The following is a 24,765-nucleotide window of genomic DNA, read 5'->3' on the forward strand; positions in this document are numbered from 1 at the left end:
CTTGTGTTAACTTCCCTTTTGTTTCAAGTGTTCCTAGAATAAGGAGTCTTCAGCTGGATTTTTATGTCCATGGACCCCTTGTGGTTGTATGCAGTGTATGCTGTGTGTGTGTGTATGTGATCCTTTTACTTAGAAAATGGTCTTCCATGCTCATTAGAAGATCAAAGGCAGATTCTCCTTACTTGCAACATAGAGTTTCAGGATTAGACTGTATTCAAGCTCATTCTATGTCCTTCATCAAAGAAAAGACAATGTTTTGTGTCTGTTGTTCCTCTCACATACAACCCTAATATATGATGTATAACTGCCTTTTCTATAGCCCTAAACTAATATAACTAGAGGTCTTCTAATCATTCTGCTATCTCTAGGAGATAAATATAGTCTTGAATCTTTCAAATTTTTAGACAAAACTGCCAATCTGATGTGCATACAAAATACCAAGGAACATTATATGAGCCTTTTGCTAGGTATCTCTAAGCAACTGCTTCAATTAATGGCCACTTTACAAATTGCTGAAGGAAAGAGACCTCTTTTGATTCTTTTTCTCTTTTTTCTTCTTTTTCCTTTTTTTTTTTTTTTTTTTTTTGAGGCAAAGTCTCTCTCTATCACTCATGCTGTAGTGCAGCGGCACAGTGATAGCTCACTGCAGCCTCAAACTCCTGGGCTCAAGCAATCCTTCCGCATCAGCCTCCTGACTAGCTGGAACTCAGGCTTATGCCACCAGACCTGGCTAATTTTTCTATTTTTAATAGAGACAATGTTTTCCTTCACAAATTTAACTGGTATAGTTTCCATTGTCTACTCAGTTTTCCATATGCATAAGAAAATATATTCACAGAAAAATATAAAGTTTTCAGATCTAATGAACTGTCTTAGGAAAATTTTAGTCAGTTAAAAAACTTAATACCATTCTTCAAAGGAATGGTGAAGTAGGCTGATCTGTGTTGCTCAGGCTGGTCTTGAAGGGAAAGAGACTTTTTTGTATTCACATTTATTGTTTGACTTCTTAGGAAGCATTATGTAGTCATTACTTTTTGCAGTTCTTTAGATCAAAGTAGGTAAAGTTAACTTTAGAATATACGTCTATCTTAAAAAGTGAAGTCTGCTTTAAAATGTAATCATCTCTTTGGTAGAAGGGATGGGATGGAGCTTTGCTTTTATTGTATATTCATTCCAAGTATTCAAATAGAAAAATATAAACAATGTAAATAAAATAGTAAACCAATATAATATCTCATAAAACTGCAATGGTAAAAGCATTTATCCTATAGAAATTTCACAATTTTTATTTGAAAACATTATCAATGTGTAGTTCAAGTGGCATTTAGAAGGATAATTTAACAGTAACAGCTCTATAGAAAGCTTCTATATGATTAAGTAGTTTAAACCAAATAAAACAATTTCTGAGTCGGTCATCTCCAGTAGGTCTATTTTAGTCTTAAGATAAATTTATTTATTGTGACAACTGAAGTTCTTAATTATTTGTTAGTATATATTGGAGACATTTACAGTAAAGCTTAGAGCGCAATGGGAAATGAAAGTATCATGTTATTTTTTTGAAGACCAAATGTATTGCAGAAATGTAATTTAATCCGATGCTACAATCTGATCATTCTGATCTAATGTGATCATTTAATAACATTAAATAAAACATTCATCTCATTCTTTGGCTGTTTCTTTTAAAATATGTGTTTAGGGATAAATCAAATTCAAAACAAAGTAATAAGCAAATGGTATTTTTTTTCTTAGTAATCTAGCAGAGTATTACATTGAGAAGTAATCTGTATCTCAGTGCAGTAACTATTTAGGACTCTAAGCGCCGCTGTTCACCTACTGGGAGAGAAATGCAACAGAAAACACTCAGATCTCACACCTCACAAAGACCCGCAGATCCCACAAACTAACTGCTGAACTGCGGCGAAACCCCACCTCTGTTTGGAGGCACTCTAGGTTTCCGGAGGATTATCATCTCCATAGCTGCGGCAAGAAACTAAATAAGACACACTTAGGCACAGTGAAGATTCTGAGAGGATTCTGCAGCAAAACAACAATGGCCACTCCACAGAATCGCCCCAGACGCGGCGAGCTGATCCTGCTGTGCGCGCTGCTGGGTACGCTGTGGGAGATCGGGAGGGGACAGATTCGCTACTCGGTGCCAGAAGAGACAGACAAAGGCTCTTTCGTGGGTAATATCTCCAAGGACCTGCGGCTGGAGCCCCGGGAGCTGGCGAAGCACGGAGTCCGCATCGTCTCCAGAGGTAGGACCCAGCTCTTTGCTCTGAACCCCCGCAGCGGCAGCTTGGTCACTGCGGGGAGGATAGACCGGGAGGAGCTCTGCGCTCAGAGCCCGCGGTGTCTGATAAATATTAACATCCTGGTCGAGGATAAAGGAAAACTATTTGGGATAGAAATAGAAATAATTGATATTAACGATAATAACCCAAAATTCCAGGTCGAAGACCTGGAAGTAAAAATTAACGAAATCGCGGTTCCTGGAGCACGTTATCCACTCCCAGAAGCTGTTGACCCGGATGTGGGCGTGAACTCCCTCCAGAGCTACCAGCTCAGCCCCAATCACCACTTCTCCCTGGACGTGCAGACTGGAGACGATGGAGCCATAAACCCAGAGCTGGTGCTGGAGCGCGCCCTGGACAGGGAGGAAGAGGCTGCTCACCACCTGGTCCTCACGGCCTCAGATGGCGGCGAGCCTCGTCGCTCCAGCACAGTGCGCATCCATGTGATAGTGTTGGATACAAATGATAATGCCCCGGTTTTTGCTCAACCGATTTACCGAGTGACAGTGCTTGAGAACGTGCCCCCAGGTACCCAGCTGCTCACTGTAACAGCCAGCGACTCGGATGAGGGAACCAACGGAAAAGTGGCATACAAATTCCGGAAAATTAATGAAAATCAATCTCCGTTATTCCAACTTAATGAAAATACTGGGGAAATATCAATAGCAAAAAGCCTAGATTATGAAGAATGTTCGTTTTATGAAATAGAAATACAAGCCGAAGATGTGGGGGCACTTCTAGGGAGGACCAAATTGCTCATTTCTGTGGAAGATGTAAATGACAATAGACCAGAAGTGATCATTACGTCTTTGTTTAGCCCAGTGTTAGAAAATTCTCTTCCTGGGACAGTAGTTGCTTTCTTGAGTGTGCATGATCGAGACTCTGGAAAGAATGGTCACGTTGTCTGTTACACACGTGATAATTTACCTTTTAAATTAGAAAAGTCAATAGATAATTATTATAGGTTAGTGACATGGAAATATTTGGACCGAGAAAATGTCTCTATCTACAATATCACAGTGATGGCTTCAGATCTAGGAACACCGCCTCTGTCCACTGAAACTCACATCACCCTGCACGTGGCAGACATTAACGACAACCCTCCTACTTTCCCTCATGCCTCCTACTCAGCCTATATTCTAGAGAATAACCTTAGAGGAGCCTCCATCTTCTCCTTGACTGCACACGATCCCGACAGCCAGGAGAATGCCCAAGTCACTTATTCTGTAACGGAGAACACGCTGCAGGGGGCGCCTCTGTCCTCCTACATCTCCATCAACTCTGACACCGGTGTCCTGTATGCACTGCAATCTTTCGACTATGAGCAGATCCGAGACCTCCAGCTACTGGTGACAGCCAGCGACAGCGGGGACCCGCCCCTCAGCAGCAACGTGTCACTGAGCCTGTTTGTGCTGGACCAGAACGACAATACGCCCGAGATCCTGTACCCCGTCCTCCCCACAGACGGTTCCACCGGAGTGGAGCTGGCGCCCCGCTCCGCAGAGCCCGGCTACCTGGTGACCAAGGTGGTGGCGGTGGACAAAGACTCGGGTCAGAACGCCTGGTTGTCCTACCGCCTGCTCAAGGCCAGCGAGCCTGGACTCTTCGTGGTGGGGCTGCACACGGGCGAGGTGCGCACGGCGCGGGCCCTGCTGGACAGAGACGCGCTGAAGCAGAGCCTCGTGGTGGCCGTCCAGGACCACGGCCAGCCCCCTCTCTCGGCCACTGTCACGCTCACCGTGGCCGTGGCCGACAGCATCCCCGAAGTCCTGGCCGAGCTGGGCAATCTGAAGCCTTCGGTGGACCCGGATGATTCGGTCCTCACACTCTATCTCGTGGTGGCGGTGGCTGCCGTCTCCTGTGTCTTCCTCGCCTTTGTTGTTGTGCTTCTGGGGCTCAAGCTGAGGCGCTGGCACAAGTCACGCCTGCTCCAGGATTCCGGTGGCAGATTGGCGGGCGTGCCTGCCTCACATTTAGTGGGTGTTGAGGAGGTACAGGCTTTTCTGCAGACCTATTCCCACGAAGTCTCCCTCACCACAGATTCGCGGAAGAGTCACCTGATCTTTCCCCAGCCCAACTATGCAGACACTCTCATCAGTCAGGAGAGCTGTGAGAAAAATGATTCTTTATTAACATCCATAGATTTTCATGAATGTAAGAATGAAGCTGATCATGGTCAGGTGAGTTTAGTTCTTTGCTTGCTTTTAATTTCCAGATGAATTTTATTTGGCATAAATTATGTGTTTTGAAAAACATTGTGAAGATAGTTGAAAATAATTTTTAAGGCATATCACATAGTTTTGGGTTTATTTTGGTGGGGTTACTATAACACTGAACTCTAATAGTCATAGGTTGTTGTTTCATTTGCTTTTGAACAGCTTGGAAAAGATTGTTCAACAATTTTAAGCCTTCCAGTATTTTATTTCTATTATCACTCATTCACTTAAGAAGTACCTACTCATCCATACTGGTAACTTTGCTATTGTTCACATATGCATGTGTGTGTGTATGTATCTTAAATTAGAACTTCAGAAAATTATCAAGAAATCTAAAGCCTTGTATTAGCTTAGTAAAAGTAAAATGTATCTCAGAATTTTTAGTTATGTTTAGCATTTGAACCTATAACTATGCTCTTGTAGATTTCTTCATTTTGAACCTCTTTTCTGAGCCCTGTTTCTGTACCAGTGCCCTTCAAAACTTTAATACTTCTTACCATCTTTCAAAACATGAACAAACTTTAAAGATGGATCTTGGTGGGAGATAATACTGGTTACTAAATATTAAGTATGTGTGACAATGGTTACCTGGGTTCCATGCCCATGGAGACGTGGAATCTAAAAGCCTAGAATGTCCATTGTTCCGCCAAACACAAAACAAAAGCAAAACATTAGATCCGAATTAAAACGTGGTTTTAAACTGTTGAAAGTGACTTTTGTAAAATAGGTAAGAATATATTTCAATAGAAGTGCAATGAGCTGGTTTGGTTGTGCATCGATGTAAAATGGTGAGAATGTTGATTTTAAGAACCAACGTTTCAGGTAGACACGTTCTAAATAAGCCGATCGATTCGGTTAAAGTTATTCAGTCTTGACTGGACACGGTGGCTTATGTCTGAAGTCCCAGCACTTTGGAAGGCTGAGACAGGAGGACCACTTGAGCCCAGGAGTTTGAAATTGCGGTGAGCTATGATCATGTCACTACACTCCAGCCTAGGTGACAGAACCAGACCCTGCCTCTTAAAAAACTAATATTAATAGTAATAACTCAGGGCCAGATGCGGTGGCTCACGCCTGTAATCCCATCACTTTGGGAGGCCGAGGCAGGCAGATCACAAGGTCAGGAAATCAAGACCATCCTGGTCAACATGGTGAAACCCCATCTCTACTAAAAATACAAAACTCAGCTGTGCCTGGTGGCACATGCCTGTAATCCCAGCTACTTGGGAGGCTAAGGCAGCAGAATCTCTTGAACCAGGGAGTTGGAGGTTGCAGTCAGCCAAGAACGTGCCACTGCATTCCAGCCTGGTGAGAGAGTGAGACTCTGTCTCAAAAAAAAAGTAATAACTCAGTCTATGCTGCTCATTCCTGTATTCCTGCATTCCTTCTTGTAGCATTTGAATAAAGCTAATCCCTGAATTATTATAAGGTAGAAGAAGATGACCCAATACATTTTTGTTATTAATGAAAAGAGTATTTCCTAAGGATTGTGTAGTGTTCTACTGTTTGGTACATATTCAGTGGAATGGGAGTTAACTTCATAGTTTGTATGCCATTTGGATGCACATTTGAGAGGACAATATATCATTGGCACGATGCAATTTTAAAAACTGTGATGAAAGTTGCCCTGATAGGAAAGAGAATTCTTACTCTCCCTAAAAATGTTGGCTAGTTGTTTTTATTCATCTGACAAATGGACTAAAAATGGTTGATCAATGTCACCATATTCTACAAATTTATGTAAATAAACTTGTGAGCTTAATTTATCCAATTCCAAAGTTATTTCTTCAGTAGAATGATGGTATATAGATAGGGTAATAATGCAATCCACTAGAATATCCCTTTGTACCTTGTATTGCAGAATAGATAAGCATTTCCCTGATAACTCTTAAGAATGAATTTATATACTATAAAAGATATGACATAAGACAAGTATCTTGGGGTATGAAAAAGAGCAACATAGTAGTGTGTATCATTTCTTGGCTACATCATATGGGCAAAATACTTGAAGGAACATTTCTGAAGAAGAAAAGTAAAGATACATTTTTTTTTAAAGAATGTTAATATTGTCAGCAAGAGGAGATGTTTGGGAATTGATACAAAATTGCCACGACTTTACAAAATAGTTTTAAATAGCATAGATTTCCCTAATATGTGTAATGTAAAACAGTAGATATATTGAGTGGTGGAAATTATAGAAATGAACAGAAGAATGATAAAATTGTTTCCACATATCATAGCTAATAAAGAAAAATGACTTTTTGAAATCAGTATAGTATGAACTCTCTGAGAGCAAGACCTGTACCTTATTCATTATTTTATTGCCAGTGACAAGGGCAATACTTAGCTCTAGCTAGTTCAAGGTATGTTTGCAGAATGGTGAAAGAATGGACCAATGTATGCAGGTTTGTGTAAAAACTCTATGCGATAGTTCTAACAATTTAGAAAAAGTAGAAAGATACCTTAAAGAGGGTGTTATAATTTGTGATTAAACATATGAATGTAAAAGCTTTGCTTGTTAAGTTAGGCACACAAATACAATTACTGCACTGGTTAAACTGGAGCAGCCCAGGCTGTAGTTTCCTAGTGCTGACTCTGGGCGCCGCTGTTGGCCAAAGTGGAGAGCCTGGCGCGCCAGATCTCGCGCAGCCGCAGCGCACTTTCCAGGGCAGCCCCAGCTCAGACTCCCCAGCACCAGCCTTTACACCGCTTCCTCCTCGGAAAAAGAAGAATCTTTTCCTGAACTGGAACTGGAACTAAAGTCCCTTCGGAGATCCGAAAATCTGCAATACAGAGGTTATTTATAACCCGGCATCTCCAGACTGGTGAGCAAGCTGAGGAGAGAGCAAGAGGGATGGGGAGCGGCGCCGGGGAGCGGGGCCGGGCTGAGAGGCGACCTGGGCTCTTTCTCTTCCTGCTGCCTTTGTTCTGCCCGGCGCTCGGTGAGCAGATCCGCTACAGGATTCCCGAGGAAATGCCCAAGGGCTCCGTAGTGGGGAACCTCGCCAAGGACCTGGGGTTCAGCGTCCAGGAGTTACCGACTCGAAAACTGCGCGTCAGTTCGGAGAAGCCTTACTTCACGGTGAGCGCAGAGAGCGGGGACTTGCTTGTGAGCAGCAGGCTAGACAGGGAGGAGATCTGCGGGAAGAATCCAACTTGTGCTCTGGAATTTGAGGCTGTTGCTGAAAATCCACTGAACTTTTATCACGTGAATGTGGAGATCGAGGACATTAATGACCACACACCAAAATTCACGCAAAATTCCTTTGAGCTGCAAATAAGTGAGTCTGCACAGCCTGGCACAAGATTTATATTAGAAGTAGCAGAAGATGCAGATATTGGCTTAAACTCTCTACAGAAGTATAAACTCTCTCTTAACCCAAGTTTCTCATTAATAATTAAGGAGAAACAAGATGGTAGTAAATATCCAGAACTGGCATTGGAGAAAACCTTAGACCGGGAACAACAGAGTTACCATCGTTTAGTCCTGACTGCCCTGGACGGTGGAGATCCACCCCTAAGTGGCACCACTGAGCTCCGGATCCAGGTAACTGACGCCAATGATAATCCCCCTGTATTCAGTCAGGACGTGTACAGAGTCAGCCTTCCGGAAAACGTGCCACCAGGCACCACTGTGCTGCAAGTGTCAGCCACCGACCAAGATGAGGGCATCAACTCAGAAATCACTTATTCCTTCTATAGAACCGGGCAAATCTTTGGTCTGAATTCAAAGAGCGGGGAAATTACAACTCAAAAGAAACTGGATTTTGAAGAAATCAAGGAATATTCAATGGTGGTAGAAGCGAGGGATGGTGGGGGACTGGTTGCACAATGTACAGTTGAAGTTAACATTCAAGATGAAAATGACAATAGCCCAGAAGTTACATTCCATTCTCTACTTGAAATGATTCTGGAAAATGCGGTGCCTGGAACACTAATTGCTTTGATCAAAATACATGACCAAGATTCTGAGGAAAATGGGGAGGTTAATTGTCGATTAGAAGGTGAAATCCCTTTTAAGATTATCTCTTCGTCCAAAAATTCATATAAGTTGCTAACAGATGGAACCCTAGACCGAGAGCAGACCCCGGAGTACAATGTCACCATCACAGCCATTGACAGGGGCAAACCGCCCCTCTCCTCCAGCATAAGTGTCATCCTACATATCAGCGACGTCAACGATAACGCTCCGGTTTTCCACCAGGCTTCCTATTTCGTCAGCGTAGCGGAGAACAATCCTCCTGGAGCCTCCATCGCGCAAGTCAGTGCCTCTGACCCGGACTTGGGGTTGAATGGCCAAGTCTTCTACTCCATCGTGGCCAGCGACCTAGAGCCTCTGGCCCTGGCCTCTTATGTGTCCGTGAGCGCGCAGAGCGGGATGGTGTTCGCTCAGCGCGCCTTTGACTACGAGCTGCTGCGCGCCTTCGAGCTCACGCTGCAGGCCCGCGACCACGGCTTGCCTTCACTCAGCGCTAACGTGAGCCTGCGTGTGTTGGTGAGCGACCGCAACGACAATGCCCCGCGGGTGCTGTACCCCGCGCTGGGGCCCGACGGCTCTGCACTCTGCGATATGGTGCCGCGCGCTGCAGAGCCTGGCTACCTGGTGACCAAGGTGGTGGCGGTGGACGCAGACTCAGGACACAATGCCTGGCTGTCCTACCATGTGCTGCAGGCCAGCGAGCCCGGGCTTTTCAGCCTGGGGCTGCGCACTGGCGAGGTACGCACGGCTCGCGCCTTGGGCGACAGGGACGCAGCCCGCCAGCGCCTACTGGTCGCTGTGCGTGACGGTGGACAGCCGCCACTCTCTGCCACCGCCACACTGCACCTGGTCTTTGCCGACAGCTTGCAGGAAGTGCTGCCGGATATCACCGACCGCCCTGAGCCCTCTGACCCCCAGGCGGAGCTACAGTTTTACCTAGTGGTGGCCTTGGCCTTGATCTCAGTGCTCTTCCTCCTGGCCGTGATTCTGGCCATTGCCTTGCGCCTGCGACGCTCCTTCAGCCCCGCCGCCTGGAGCTGCTTCCAACCTGGTCTCTGTGTCAAGTCTGGACCTGTGGTTCCCCCCAACTACAGCGAGGGGACTTTGCCTTATTCCTACAATCTATGTGTTGCACATACAGGAAAGACGGAGTTTAATTTCCTAAAATGTAGTGAGCAATTGAGTTCAGGACAAGACATGCTTTGTGGTGATTCATCTGGGGCCTTATTTCCACTTTGTAATTCCAGTGAGTCGACTTCCCATCCTGAGTTGGTGAGTTTCATTTATGTCTACTCTTTTTCATTATCCACTCAATATTCTGTATTTACATGAAATTGCCATATATTTTCAGGTCTAATGAGTTGTCTTAGGGAAGTTACAGCTGGTCAGAAAGCTGTCCTATCATTTTTTAAGAGAAGTAGTGAATTATGAGTGGTTATCTCACATCGAAGAAGTAGCCTTATAGATTTACAAAGTGGTGAGAGTTTGCTCTTCGCTTCCTAGCAAAAACATTTGGGACTTTTTTGGTCCTCTTTTGCAAAGCTAATGAAATTTACCCATTGATTGTCCCATTCTTTAACAGGTTTATATTTTATTATATGTAGGTGAACATTAAATTTAAAGTATGTAATCATTTAATTCACCTTTTAAAGCAAAGAAACTGCTAGTAGGTGTCTTTCTAGGTGTCTTTCTTCATTGATTTCGCTGGTCCTTTACATCTCTTTATCATGCTAATTCCTCATGTGTACTTTCTTATCTCTACCTAATGGATATATGATTTTTAGAATCTCCTAAAATTTTAAGAAAAATACTATAATTTTTGTGTATGAGAGGGAAAGAGAGAGACTGACTTACCAAACTCAGAAGGTCCAAATCGTTCAAATCATTATCTAAGTTTATCCAGGTTTCCTTGGATGCAAAATCCTGCTCTACCTCTATATAATTACCAGAAGAAACTTACAAGAAAAAGAGATGCTATTGCCTCAATTTCTCTTGCTCAGAATCCTGACAAATATTCTTGAAAAAAGGGGAAAAAGACACTGGATTTGTCTTACCGTTTGGAGCTCTAAACATAAATAACTGGATGTTTTCTCAACATCCTTGTAGGAGGGAAGGAAAATGCAGAATTATTCCATTTTTAAGGCTAACACTACTAGTCTTGTGTACATACAAAGTTCCCATTACATGGTATAAGTATTTTGCTTGGTTTCTCTTGGTGCATGATTCAGTAAATAGGTTCCTTACAAAGTGCTGAGATTTCTTATAATACCATTTACTTTTAACCTTTCAATAGTTATCTTTGTTGTTTATTTTCTGTTCTTTTTTCACAAATTATTGCGTAATAGAATAGACCCATAGAATAATAAGTTTAAGATCACTTTATAGCCAGGCATGGTGGTGAGCACCTGTAATCCCAGATACTCAGGAGGCTGAGGCAGGAGGATCGCTTGAACCCGGGAGGCAGAGGTTGCAGTGAGCCAAGATCCTGCCACTGCACTCCAGCTGGGTGAAAGAGCGTTTCTGAGACTCTGTCTCAGAAACAAACAAACAAGATCACTTTAAAGTTGCACAATTTATTGATAGAAGATTAAAATATAAACTTGCTTTTCAGTTTATATGCATTTGAATCTTTGAAACACAGTCTGTGCATGCCTTATGTATTCACATAAAAAAACTAAACGTTTTTTGAAATAGCAGAAAAGTTTAAGGAATCACAAAATGTAAAAATTTCCAACCTTATTTCCGTTAATATTTGGCAATATTAGGTGAGAACAACTGTAACTATTGCTGAATTAACATTACTTTTTTAACACAAAAATTTAAAAGAAACCTTTCTCCAGGAATTTTACATTTAAAATAAATTAACCCCATAAAATAATTTCAAAGTGAATAATCTATCCTTATATATGTATTCAATACAATTGTATATTTTACATTTAAAAATATATAGGTACAAAAATTAAAAATGAATATATTTCCAAAGAAGATTGCACATAAATATTACTTCAGAAAATTGATAGTTAAGATATACAGAAAAATTGAAGCATCACAGAAAGGAAATTATAATTTACATCTCAGAAAGAGAGTGCAAAATTCTAGCAAGAAAAGTAAATTAATATTAAGCGATGGTTTGCGATTTAATAATACACTTACAGAAATTTTATTCCACTTTATTTACAACTCAGATATTTAAAAATAGGTTGCTTTTGAAATACAAATGCAAGAAACAATTGGAGAAATCTAAAATCATAATTAGAGTAGTGTTTTCTCTATCAGCCATTTGATATAATACTGTTACATATCAGTGGGTGTAGTAACGGCTTAGGACTCTGAGCGCCGCTGTTGACCAACTCTAAGCAAAAATCGGGACTCCATCCGGATTTCCAGTCCTGCGACTACACAAAACCCGGTGGATCCCACGAACCTGCTCCCAGGCTGCAGCGAAACTCAGCCTCTTAACTTAGGGTATTCTGGCTTTCTCTTGAGGAAAAGGATCACCATATTTTGCAAGAGGGAAGAAAGAACTTGGTGAAGCAGCGCGCACAGAGAGCATTCTGACAAAATTCCAAAGCGTGGCAGCAATGGCAGCTCCAACCAGATGCCAGCTACGCGGAAGATTAGTCCTGCTATGCTCGCTCCTGGGGACGCTATGGGAGGCCAGGGCCAGTCAGATTCGCTACTCCGTGCCTGAAGAGACAGAAAAGGGCTATATTGTGGGCAACATCTCCAAGGACCTGGGGCTGGAACCCCGGGAACTGGCAGAGCGCGGAGTCCGCATCGTCTCCAGAGGTAGGACGCAGCTTTTCTCTCTCAACTCGCGTAGCGGCAGCTTGGTCACCGCGGGGAGGATAGACCGGGAGGAGCTCTGCGCTCAGAGCCCGCGGTGTCTGGTTAACTTTAAAGTCCTGGTTGAAGACAGAGTGAAACTGTACGGAATAGAAATAGAAGTAACTGATATTAACGATAGTGCCCCAAAATTCGAGGCCGAAAGTCTGGAAGTAAAAATTAACGAAATCGCGGTTCCTGGAGCACGTTATCCACTCCCAGAAGCTGTTGACCCGGATGTGGGCGTGAACTCCCTCCAGAGCTACCAGCTCAGCCCCAATCACCACTTCTCCCTGGACGTGCAGACTGGAGACGATGGAGCCATAAACCCAGAGCTGGTGCTGGAGCGCGCCCTGGACAGGGAGGAAGAGGCTGCTCACCACCTGGTCCTCACGGCCTCAGATGGCGGCAAGCCTCGTCGCTCCAGCACAGTGCGCATCCATGTGATAGTGCTGGATACAAATGATAATGCCCCGGTTTTTGCTCAACCGATTTACCGAGTGAAAGTGCTTGAGAACGTGCCCCCAGGTACCCGGCTGCTTACTGTAACAGCCAGCGACCCGGATGAGGGAACCAACGGAAAAGTGACATACAAATTCCGGAAAATTAATGAAAAGCAATCTCCATTATTCCAACTTAATGAAAATACTGGGGAAATATCAATAGCAAAAAGTCTGGATTATGAAGAATGTTCGTTTTATGAAATGGAAATACAAGCCGAAGATGGTGGAGGATTGAAAGGGCGGACAAAAGTGCTCATTTCGGTTGAAGATGTAAATGACAATAGACCTGAAGTGACCGTTACATCTCTGTTTAGCCCAGTGAGAGAAGATGCGCCTCAGGGAACAGTAGTTCTACTTTTCAATGCTCATGACCGAGACTCCGGGAAGAATGGTCAAGTTGTCTGTTCTATCCAGGAGAATCTATCTTTTAAATTAGAAAATTCAGAAGAAGATTATTATAGATTGTTGACGGCCCAAATTCTTGACCGAGAAAAAACCTCAGAATATAATATCACGGTGACTGCAACAGACAGAGGAACTCCACCCCTGTCCACAGAAATTCACATCACCCTGCAAGTGACTGACATCAATGATAATCCACCTGCCTTCTCTCAAGCCTCCTACTCAGTCTACCTCCCAGAAAACAACGCCAGAGGTACTTCCATCTTCTCGGTGATTGCCTATGACCCTGATAGCAATGAGAATTCTAGAATTATTTACTCCTTGGCAGAGGATACCATCCAAGGGTCTCCTCTCTCCACCTATGTCTCTATTAACTCGGACACTGGCGTGCTGTATGCCCTGCGCTCCTTTGACTATGAGCAGTTTAGAGATTTGCAAATGCAGGTGAGGGCAAGTGACAATGGAAATCCACCACTTAGCAGCAATGTGTCATTGAGACTGTTTGTTTTGGACCAGAATGACAATGCCCCTGAAATCCTGTATCCTGCCTTCCCCACTGACAGTTCTACAGGTGTGGAGCTGGCACCCCGCTCTGCAGAGCCTGGCTACCTCGTGACCAAGGTGGTGGCAGTAGACAGAGACTCAGGCCAGAATGCTTGGCTGTCCTACCGCCTACTCAAGGCCAGTGAGCCAGGGCTTTTCTCTGTGGGGCTACACACAGGTGAAGTGCGCACGGCCCGGGCCCTGCTAGATAGAGATGCACTCAAACAGAGCCTTGTGGTGGCTGTACAGGACCATGGCCAGCCCCCTCTCTCGGCCACTGTCACACTCACAGTAGCTGTAGCCGACACTATCCCAGATATCCTGGCTGACCTGGGCAGTCTTCAGATCCCTGCAGACCTGGAGGCCTCAGACCTTACTCTCTACCTCGTTGTGGCTGTTGCAGTGGTCTCCTGTGTCTTCCTCACCTTTGTTATCATGCTGTTGGCCCTCAGGCTGCGGCGCTGGCACTCCTCACGTCTGCTGCGGGCTACAAGTGATGGGTTGGCTGGTGTGCCCACCTCACACTTTGTGGGTGTAGATGGGGTTCGAGCTTTCCTACAGACCTATTCTCAGGAGTTCTCCCTCACCACTGACTCAAGGAAGAGTCACCTGATCTTCCCCCAGCCCAACTATGCAGACACGCTCATCAGCCAGGAGAGCTGTGAGAAAAATGAGCCTTCATGCATTTCGGTTGATTCCAAGTTTCCTATAGAAGACACCCCTTTGGTTCAGGTGAGTTTTCTTTCTCTCTTTCTTTCTTTCCTTCTTTCTTTCTTTCTTTTTCTTTCTCTCTCTTTCTTTCTCTTTCTTTCTTTATCTCTCTCTCTCTTTCTTTCTTTCTTGACACAGTCTCACTCTGTTGCCCAGGATGGAGTGCAGTGGTGCTATCTCAGCTCACTGCAACCTCCACCTCCCAAGTTCAAGCGATTCTTCTGCCTCAGCCTCCTAAGTAGGGTAGCTGGGACTGCAGGCCTCCCGAGTAAAGTACCTGGGATACAGGCACGTGCCACCATTCCTGGCTAGTTTTTTGCTGTTGTTGTTATTAGTAGAGACAGGGTTTCATGTTGGCCAGGCCACTTCTGACCTCAAGTGATCTGCTTACCTCAGACTCCCAACTGCTCAGATTACAGGCGTGAGCCACTGTGCCTGGCCCTTTACTTTCTATTATAGTTGGCTTCTCTTTAACTGTTTGTACTTAAGGTAGTATAAGTCGATATTTCTTGTTTTGTCGTTTTTCACTGGGCCTAATATTTGCTCCATCTAAAGGAGGCATTTATTAATTATATTTGCTGATAATAACTTTCATGTTCTCATAATAATTAATCTACCATCAATATAAACCATTCTTCATGGGGCAGCTGCATTGATGTTGGCTTTTGGGTAAGGTTGCTTGATTGGTTGCAGTGGACTCACATCACAAAATTCTTACTCCTTTTTTTTTTTAAGAGATGGGGGGTGTCATTCTGTTGTCCAGGGTAGAGTGCAGTGGTGTGAGTAAAGCTCACTGCAGCCTCAACCTCCTAGGCTTATGCAATCCTCCCACCTTAGCTATCAGAGTAGCTAGGACTAAGGTGGGAGGACTAGCAAGCTATGTTGCCTGGGCTGATCTCGAACAATCTTCCTGCTTCAACTTCCCAAAACACTGGTGAGATGTGAGCCACCTCACCCAGCAAATTCTTACTCCTAAGATCATTTCTGCAGGTCATACTATGTTTTTAAGGGTAAATTGATAAGGTAAGTGTATTCTTCTTAGAGAAACAGCTGAAAGCCCAGATTTATTGCTTCTACTCTTCCATTTTTATGATAGGGAAACACCCCTTTGAGGTGATATTTTTCAGATCACAAGCGTATAAAGTCTGTTTGTATTTAAAGATATTTTCTGAGGAAGATTAAACTTCAGTTATCCACTTCCAAAGCCTAGTAAAGCATTTTTCCCCTTTAATGGTGAAAGTTGTAACATCCTTTATTTTCATATCTTCAGAGGTCTTAATTTCCTCATGCTGTAATGTAAATTGTGGAGAATAGTTGGACATTCTTCTTTTATATAGTATATGCTTTCTCAAGAGAAGTTTCTAAGACTTGTCACTGTGAAATGACAAAACAAGGAATTAAAAATATTTCTTTCACTTATATATTATTTCTGGCTCAATTCTCCAACTTTTGAGGCTAGAAATGAACTTTCATCTCAGATATAATTTAAGAAAATATTCTCAAGAACTGCTGGGAAGATTCTAAAAATATCTTACTGTTTTTAGCTATCAGGAAGAAAATAATGTAGTATTTTTAAACCTAGTGTTGTTTCAAGTAGTAAATTACGTTTCATGAGACATTTGAAAATAAGCTTTGAGGTTGACTCAAAATTCTGTTCTAAACATGTGATCCATAGATACATTGATGACTGCTGGCATTTCTGTGGAAATGAATTTTTTACTTGTTTGTAACTACTTGGATTTCCATTGTTTTATTTATAAGAAAATAAGTGCTAAAATGCCTGGAAATCCGTTATGATGTATAGACATTTTAATTATTTCAAACACATTTTCTCCCTTAAGCTGGTAGCAAAAAATAAATAAATAAAGCATCCTTCAGGCTCATATTTTTAACCATGCAACAAGAAAATTGTTACAGTTTCTGTTCTGAGGAATATCCTTCATACTTAGTATTTATAAATATTTAAATGTGTGTTAATCTGGGGAAAACATAACAGATATCAGTGAAGGCTTGTATGTCATGGTAGGTAATTATTCAATACCACAAAAATGTCTCTTGCCCTTAAAACCAAAACACAAGCCTCACCAGATAGATAACTGAGTAGAGTGTGGAAAATGTTTAATTCTATTATTCTTAAACTCTGTAGGACTTAACTTGTTGTGCATTGGTAACAGATTGTAGAACATAAGCTGAAAGATAAAATTCTTGACTTTGATGTCTCATCTTAAAAAGAAGCATTGATTGACATTCTATATCTTGTATTACTTAAAAATAATGGGGGAGCACAGCATATGTTAAAGATTGGCTTTGTGGTGATCATTGTTGAAGGTGGGTGATGGCTATGTGAAGGTTCACTATATAATACTATATAATACTATATAATCCCTACTGTCGTATAAGTTTGAAATTGTGCATAATAAATTTATTTAAAACACAAAACATATAAATATCTCCTATAATATTATGATGAGAGCAAAATTTGGTAAGAATGTACACCTGCATTTTCGAAGAATGTATACATTTTGGAGACCGAATTCAAAATGAAAAGCTGGACTGCAGTCCCACACGGAGCCTCTGGGCGCCGCTGTCGGCCAGTGCAGAGCAAGCGCTGACGCCCGGGATCCTTCAGCCTCTAGCCTGGAATCCCCTGCGCAGCCAGCAACAGAAAGAAGAAAACCAGCTCACACACAGGCTCCCGGCTGCGCAGACCCTGCCCAGGACACCGGATTCCCAGCCCCGAGACCCGGGACTCCTCCCGTCCTGGGCCGAATGGTTTTCTAGCGCGGTAGAGTGCACTTTCTCCAACTGGAAAAGCGAGGACCCAGCGAGAATCCGAGCGAACGATGGGAGGGAGCTGCGCGCAGAGGCGCCGGGCCGGCCCGCGGCAGGTATTATTTCCCTTGCTGATGCCTTTGTTCTACCCCGCGCTGTGTGAGCCGATCCGCTACTCGATTCCGGAGGAGCTGGCCAAGGGCTCGGTGGTGGGAAACCTCGCTAAGGATCTAGGGCTCAGTGTCCTGGATGTGTCGGCTCGCAAGCTGCGAGTTAGCGCGGAGAAGCTGCACTTCAGCGTAGACGCGGAGAGCGGGGACTTACTAGTGAAGGACCGAATAGACCGTGAGCAGATATGCAAAGAGAGAAGAAGATGTGAGTTGCAATTGGAAGCTGTGGTGGAAAATCCTTTAAATATCTTTCATATCATTGTGGTGATTGAGGATGTTAATGACCACGCCCCTCAATTTGATAAAAAGGAAATACATTTAGAAATTTTCGAATCTGCATCCACTGGTGCACGAATATCGCTTGACCCTGCCACGGATCCCGATATAAACATAAACTCAATTAAAGATTATAAGATAAACCCTAATCCTTATTTTTCATTAATGGTTAGAGTGAATTCCGACGGTGGCAAATACCCAGAGTTGTCTCTGGAGAAACCCCTAGACCGGGAAGAACAGAGATCTCACAGCTTGATATTGACTGCCTTGGATGGAGGGGACCCTCCAAGAAGTGCCACCGCTCACATAGAAATTTCTGTCAAGGATGCCAATGATAACCCCCCGGTGTTCAGCAAAGATGAATATAGAATTAGTCTTAGTGAAAATCTGTCCCCTGGATCCCCTGTGTTGCAAGTGACAGCCACTGACCAGGATGAGGGGGTCAATGCCGAGATAAACTACTACTTCCGAAGCACTGCCCAGAGCACAAGACATATGTTCTCATTGGATGAGAAAACAGGTATGATTAAGAATAATCAGTCATTTGATTTTGAAGATGTAGAAAGATACACCATGGAAGTGGAAGCGAAGGATGGAGGTGGTCTCTCTACCCAGTGTAAAGTAATCATAGAAATCCTCGATGAAAACGATAACAGCCCAGAAATAGTCATCACTTCTCTCTCTGATCAGATTTTGGAGAATTCCCCTCCAGGAATGGTTATTGCCCTCTTCAAAACACGAGACCTGGATTTCGGAGGAAATGGAGAAGTCAGGTGTAATATAGAAACAGATATTCCATTCAAGATTTATTCTTCTTCCAATAACTACTACAAGCTGGTGACAGATGGAGCCCTGGACCGAGAGCAGACACCAGAATACAATGTCACCATCGTAGCCACTGACAGGGGCAAGCCACCTCTTTCTTCCAGCAGAACCATCACCTTGTACGTCACTGACGTCAACGACAACGCTCCAGTTTTCGATCAGGCATCCTACCTCGTTCACGTGGCCGAGAACAATCCGCCAGGAGTCTCCATCGCGCAAGTGAGCGCCTCTGACCCGGATTTGGGGCTCAATGGCCACATCTCCTACTGTATCGTGGCGAGTGACCTAGAGCCCCCTGTGCTGTCGTCCTACGTGTCCGTGAGCGCGCAGAGCGGGGTGGTGTTCGCGCAGCGCGCCTTTGATCACGAGCAGCTGCGCGCCTTCGAGCTCACGCTACAGGCCCGCGACCATGGCTCTCCAGCGCTCAACGCCAATGTGAGCCTGCGCGTGTTGGTGGGCGACCGCAATGACAACGCACCGCGGGTGCTGTACCCAGCTCTAGGTCCTGATGGCTCCGCGGTCTTCGATATGGTGCCTCGCGCTGCAGAGCCCGGCTATCTAGTGACTAAGGTGGTGGCGGTGGACGCCGACTCAGGACACAACGCCTGGTTGTCCTACCACGTGCTGCAGGCCAGCGAGCCCGGGCTCTTCAGCCTGGGGCTGCGCACGGGCGAGGTGCGCACGGCTCGAGCCTTAGGCGACAGGGACGCAGCCCGCCAGCGCCTGCTGGTCGCTGTGCGTGATGGTGGACAGCCTCCACTCTCCGCCACCGCCACGCTGCATCTGGTATTCGCAGACAACTTGCAAGAGATACTGCCAGACCTCAGTGACCGTCCTGTACCCTCTGACCCCCAGGCTGAACTGCAGTTTTACCTGGTGGTGGCCTTGGCCTTAATCTCAGTGCTCTTCCTCCTTGCTGTGATTCTGGCCATTGCCTTGCGCCTGCGACGCTCTCTCAGCCCTACTTGGGACTGCTTCCAGCCTGGTCTCTGTGTCAAGTCTGGACCTATAGTTCCCCCCAACTACAGTGAGGGGACTTTGCCTTATTCTTATAATCTGTGCATTGCGCATACAGGTACAAAAGAGTTTAATTTCCTAAAATGTAGTGCGCCCTTACATTCCAATGAAGACATGGTTTGCAGTGATTCTCCTGGAGCCTTAGTTCCAACTCATGGTGGGGAGGATTTGACTTCACATCCTGAGACTCTAACTTCGGTGAGTTTCTCTTTTTTGTGCGTGATTTCTCTAATAGTCTACTAGTTTCTCATATTTTAGGCATGCTACTTTATTTTCATATCTACAATTATATTTTAAAATTCATAGCTTTTTATCATCTTTTCTCAATGTTTTGTCAATTATAGTTTCCGCTACGTGTTTGGTTCATAAGTTGCTCTACCTTTTTGTAAAAGAATGTCACCAGATTGAAGTTAGTTTGTCTTTTTTTTTGTTGTTTTTTTCGATGGAATCTTGAACTGTCGCCCAGGCTGGAGTGCAGGGGCTCGATCTCAGCTCACTGCAACCTCCGCCTTCTGTATTCAAGCAATTCTCCTGTTCTCCTGCTTCAGCCTCTGAAGTAGCTGGGATTACAGGTGCCTGCCACCACACCTGGCTAATTTTTTTGTATTTTTAGTAGAGACAGGGTTTCACTATGTTGGCCAGGCTGGTCTCGAACTCATGACCTTGTGATTCACCTGCCTTGGCCTCCCAGACTACTGGGAGTACAGGTATGAGTCACCATATTTTGTAAAGTTCTGACTAGTGAACAGAAGCAGTGGTCTTGGCATCTAAGAAAATAAACAAGTAACCTGTCTATTCAAATGTGCTAAGACTTAGTGAATTCACCATATCTTATTTATATGTTTTTAAGGCCTAAAATTATTCAGAAGGCAGCCCCAGTGGCTCACACCTGTGATCACAGCACTCTGGGAGGCTGAAGCGGAAAAGATCACTTGAGCCCGAGAGTTGGAGACCAGCCTGGGCAATATAGGGAGATCCCCATCTCTACCAAAACCAAAACAAAAAACAAAACCATTAGCAGAATGTGGTAGCATTCCCCTGTGGTCCCAGCTACTTGGGAGGCTGAGCTGGGAGGACTGTTTGATCCTGGGAGGTCAAGGCTGCAGTGAGCCCTAATCTTGCCACTGCACTCCAGCCTGGGTGACAGAGCAAGACGCTGTCTCTAAAATAAATAAATAAATATACAGGCAGGGCCAAGTGTGCTGTAATCCCAGCACTTTGGGAGGTGGAGGTGGAGAATCTCTTGACTCCAGAAATTTGAGACCAGCCTGGGCAACATAGTGAGACCCCATCTCTACAGAAAATTTAAAAATTAGCAGGGTGTGTTGGCATGTGCGTGTGGTCTCAGGTACTCTGTAGGCTGAGGTGGGAGAATCGCTTGAGCCCAGGAGGTCTAGGCTGCAGTGAACTGTGATTGTTCCACTGCACTCCAGTCTGGGTGACAGAGCAAGACCCTGCCTCAAAAAGAAAAAAAGAAAAAAAAGACATTTCCAAAAAATCAAATGAAATGCTATTGCCTTTGCTCTCAGTCTCTGTCTGATTCTCTGATAGAAGATTTTTGAAGAAAAAAGGTAAAATCTTTGAAGAGTTCTATACTTGGGAGGCATAGTGACATAAACACTTCTGAACATCCTGTTCTCTGTGTGAAAGAAGTGAACTTCTAAAGTCTTTACATTTGAGGGAATGATTGCTATTGGGTTGATGGGCACACACAGTTGAAGATATGTGAACTACTTGACTTTGGCCTTTCATGCAAACTGCCTAAAAGAAAGAATATTTGTGTTAGTATTAATGCTCTGATGAAAACAAGTTGACATAGACACTTATTGGTTAAAAACCTGTATCACTACATCTAACTTTGTTTTTTAAAATCTTTAGTACTTCAAATTCTACATATTTCTTTTCTCGTTATAATGCAAACATTTTAATTTGCAACTGTAATATATGTTCTTTTTAGTTTGTGATTACCTGTGCAATCATTTAAATGGATCCACTTAACTTGTATGCCTATAAGTTAAAGTACGTTTTTCACAAAAAGGTTCATTAAGGCTCAGTAAACCTATTCTAGAAGAGTACTTTGAAAACCTCTTACACAATCCTAAGCTAAATAAATTTAGTGAATTAAGTAGTTAAAATTATAAAGCTTCAAAGTGAGTTATCTCATGAAGAGTTTATTTAATATAGTCTTTGTGTGAATGCATACTAAATAAAATAAGGACTATTTAAATCACAATTTCAAATAAAATTGTAAGACTTTTCTGAATATACCTAGACACTCATATGACCTAAAATAAGCATTATTTACCTTTTAAAGTATGTACATTTCTGTTGGGAAAACATGTTGCAAATATATATTTAACCAAACATTGTCGTGTGATATTTACAGTATTTTAATTCCACTTTATCACACCTCCAGTAAGAAACCTACATATAGTAAATGATTTAAAGATAGGAGTGGGAAAAAAAGAATCTATGTAAAATAAAATAATCCAACAGAATGGAGTTTACTTTCCACTCCATGTATCACTTGGGTGCAGTAACTTCTTAGGACTCTGAGCGCCGCTGTTCACCTACTGGGAGAGAAAACGCAGCCAGAGCTCAATCCGGATTCTCAGGGCTCTAACTACACAAAGCCCCACAAACCCGCTGCTGGGCTGCAGGGAAGCTCACTCCAGAATTTAAGGTGCGCAGGCTACAGAGACACCCTGCAGCCACAGAAAGAAAAAGGAACCGGTTGAAACACACAACGTGTCCAGTGAGGACTTTGCAGAATTCTGTAACCAGACTACAATGGCCGCTCAAAGGAATCGCCCGGATTGCAGGGAGCTGGTCCTGCTCTGCCTTTTCCTCAGGATTCCATGGGAGGCTAGAGCCCGGCAGATCTCCTATTCAATTCCTGAGGAATTAGAGAAAGGCTCCTTTGTGGGCAACATCTCCAAGGACTTGGGAATGGCGCCCCGGGAGCTGGCGGAGCGCGGAGTCCGCATCGTCTCCAGAGGTAGGACGCAGCTTTTCTCTCTGAACCCGCGCAGCGGCAGCTTGGTCACTGCGGGGAGGATAGACCGGGAGGAACTTTGCGCTCAGAGCGCGCGGTGCCTGGTGAGTTTTAACATCCTTGTGGAAGACAGGGTGAAACTTTTTGGGATAGAAATAGAAGTAACTGATATCAATGACAATGCCCCAAAGTTCCAAGCAGAAAATCTAGACGTAAAAATTAATGAAAATGTCGCTACGGGAATGCGTTTTCCTCTCCCGGAAGCTACTGATCCGGATGTGGGTGTGAACTCTTTGCAGAGCTACCAGCTCAGCCCCAACAAGCACTTCTCCCTAAGAGTTCAGAGCCGTGCCAATGGCGTCAAGTACCCGGAGCTGGTACTAGAGCGTGCCCTAGATCGCGAGGAAGAGGTCATTCACCACCTGGTCCTCACCGCCTCCGACGGAGGTGACCCTCTCCGATCTGGCACTGTCCTCGTCAGTGTGACCGTCTTCGATACAAATGACAACGCGCCGGTCTTCACCTTACCAGAATACCGAGTGAGTGTTCCTGAGAATTTGCCTGTGGGCACTCAGCTGCTGACAGTCACAGCCACCGACAGGGATGAAGGTGCCAATGGAGAAGTGACATATTCATTCCGAAAATTACCTGACATGCAACTGTTGAAGTTCCAACTAAACAAATATACTGGAGAAATAAAAATATCAGAAAATCTAGATTATGAAGAAATAAGTTTCTATGAAATAGAAATACAAGCAGAAGATGGAGGAGCATATCTTGCAACTGCGAAAGTGTTGATTACAGTAGAAGATGTAAATGACAACAGTCCAGAGGTGACCCTCACGTCTCTATTTAGTCCAGTGACTGAAGATTCACCTCTGGGAACAGTCGTAGCCCTTTTAAATGTGCATGATTTAGACTCTGGACAGAATGGACAGGTAACCTGTTCCATTTTGGCGTATCTACCATTTAAATTAGAAAAGTCCATTGATAGTTATTACAGATTGGTGACACACAGAGCTCTTGACAGGGAACAGGTATCCTCTTACAATATCACAGTAACAGTCACCGATGGGGGAAGTCCACCTCTATCAACGGAAACTCAATTTACGCTGCAAGTGGCAGATATCAATGACAACCCACCTACCTTCTCTCGTGTCTCCTACTTTACCTATATCCCAGAGAACAACGCCAGGGGTGCCTCCATCTTCTCAGTGACCGCCCTGGACCCGGACAGCAAAGAGAATGCCCGGATTATTTACTCCCTGGCTGAAGACACCATCCAGGGGGCACCTCTGTCCTCATACATATCCATCAACTCAGACAGTGGCGTCCTGTATGCACTCAGATCCTTTGACTATGAGCAGTTTCATGAGCTACAGATGCAGGTGACAGCCAGCGATAGTGGAGATCCTCCACTCAGCAGCAACGTGTCATTCAGCCTGTTCGTGCTGGACCAGAACGACAATACGCCCGAGATCCTGTACCCCGCCCTCCCCACAGACGGTTCCACTGGTGTGGAGCTGGCGCCCCGCTCCGCAGAGCCCGGCTACCTGGTGACCAAGGTGGTGGCGGTGGACAAAGATTCAGGCCAGAACGCTTGGCTGTCCTACCGCCTGCTCAAGGCCAGCGAGCCTGGACTCTTCGCGGTGGGGCTGCACACGGGCGAGGTGCGCACAGCGCGGGCCCTGCTGGACAGAGACGCGCTCAAGCAGAGCCTCGTGGTGGCCGTCCAGGACCACGGCCAGCCCCCTCTCTCGGCCACCGTCACGCTCACCGTGGCCGTGGCCGACAGCATCCCCGAAGTCCTGGCGGACCTCAGCAGCCTCGAGTCTCCAGCTAATTCTGAAACCTCAGACCTCACTCTATACCTGGTGGTGGCGGTGGCCGCGGTCTCCTGCGTCTTCCTGGCCTTCGTCATTGTGCTACTGGCGCTCAGGCTGCGGCGCTGGCACAAGTCACGCCTGCTGCAGGCTTCAGGAGGCGGCTTCACAGGCGTACCTGGCTCTAAATTTGTGGGCGTGGACGGAGTGCGGGCTTTCCTGCAGACCTATTCTCACGAGGTCTCACTCACCGCGGACTCGCGAAAGAGTCACCTGATCTTTCCCCAGCCCAACTATGCAGACACGCTCATCAGCCAGGAGAGCTGTGAGAAAAAGGATCCTTTGTCTTTATTAGATGATTCGAAGTTTCCTATAGAGGACACCCCTTTGGTTCCAGTGAGTTTTATTTTATTT

General features: G+C 44.6%; 1 protein-coding gene across 15 annotated transcripts in view; it reads left to right on the top strand.

Moving 5' to 3' along the window:
- The window catches only part of LOC105725069 (protocadherin gamma-C4), a 174,714-nt gene that overhangs the window by 50,067 nt on the left and 99,882 nt on the right, over window positions 1–24,765 (top strand). The window contains exon 2 of one of the 15 annotated variants that reach the window (XM_012465395.3): window positions 1,750–2,045. The exons of 9 other annotated variants lie outside the window; for them this stretch is intronic. In XM_012465395.3, the coding sequence (XP_012320818.3) occupies window positions 1,750–1,752 (3 nt within the window). In that variant the 3' untranslated portion in view covers window positions 1,753–2,045. Of the gene's footprint in view, window positions 1–1,749; window positions 4,475–7,032; window positions 9,762–9,840; window positions 14,495–14,542; window positions 19,732–19,787; window positions 24,748–24,765 lie in introns of those variants that run through there. 5 more of the 15 variants (XM_064366424.1, XM_064366427.1, XM_021664965.2 and 2 more) reach the window with 5 other exon arrangements.

This window comes from Aotus nancymaae, unplaced genomic scaffold, assembly GCF_030222135.1.
Source record: "Aotus nancymaae isolate 86718 unplaced genomic scaffold, 86718_ANA_hifiasm-v0.15.2.pri h1tg000064l_1, whole genome shotgun sequence".
NCBI lineage: Eukaryota > Metazoa > Chordata > Mammalia > Primates > Aotidae > Aotus > Aotus nancymaae.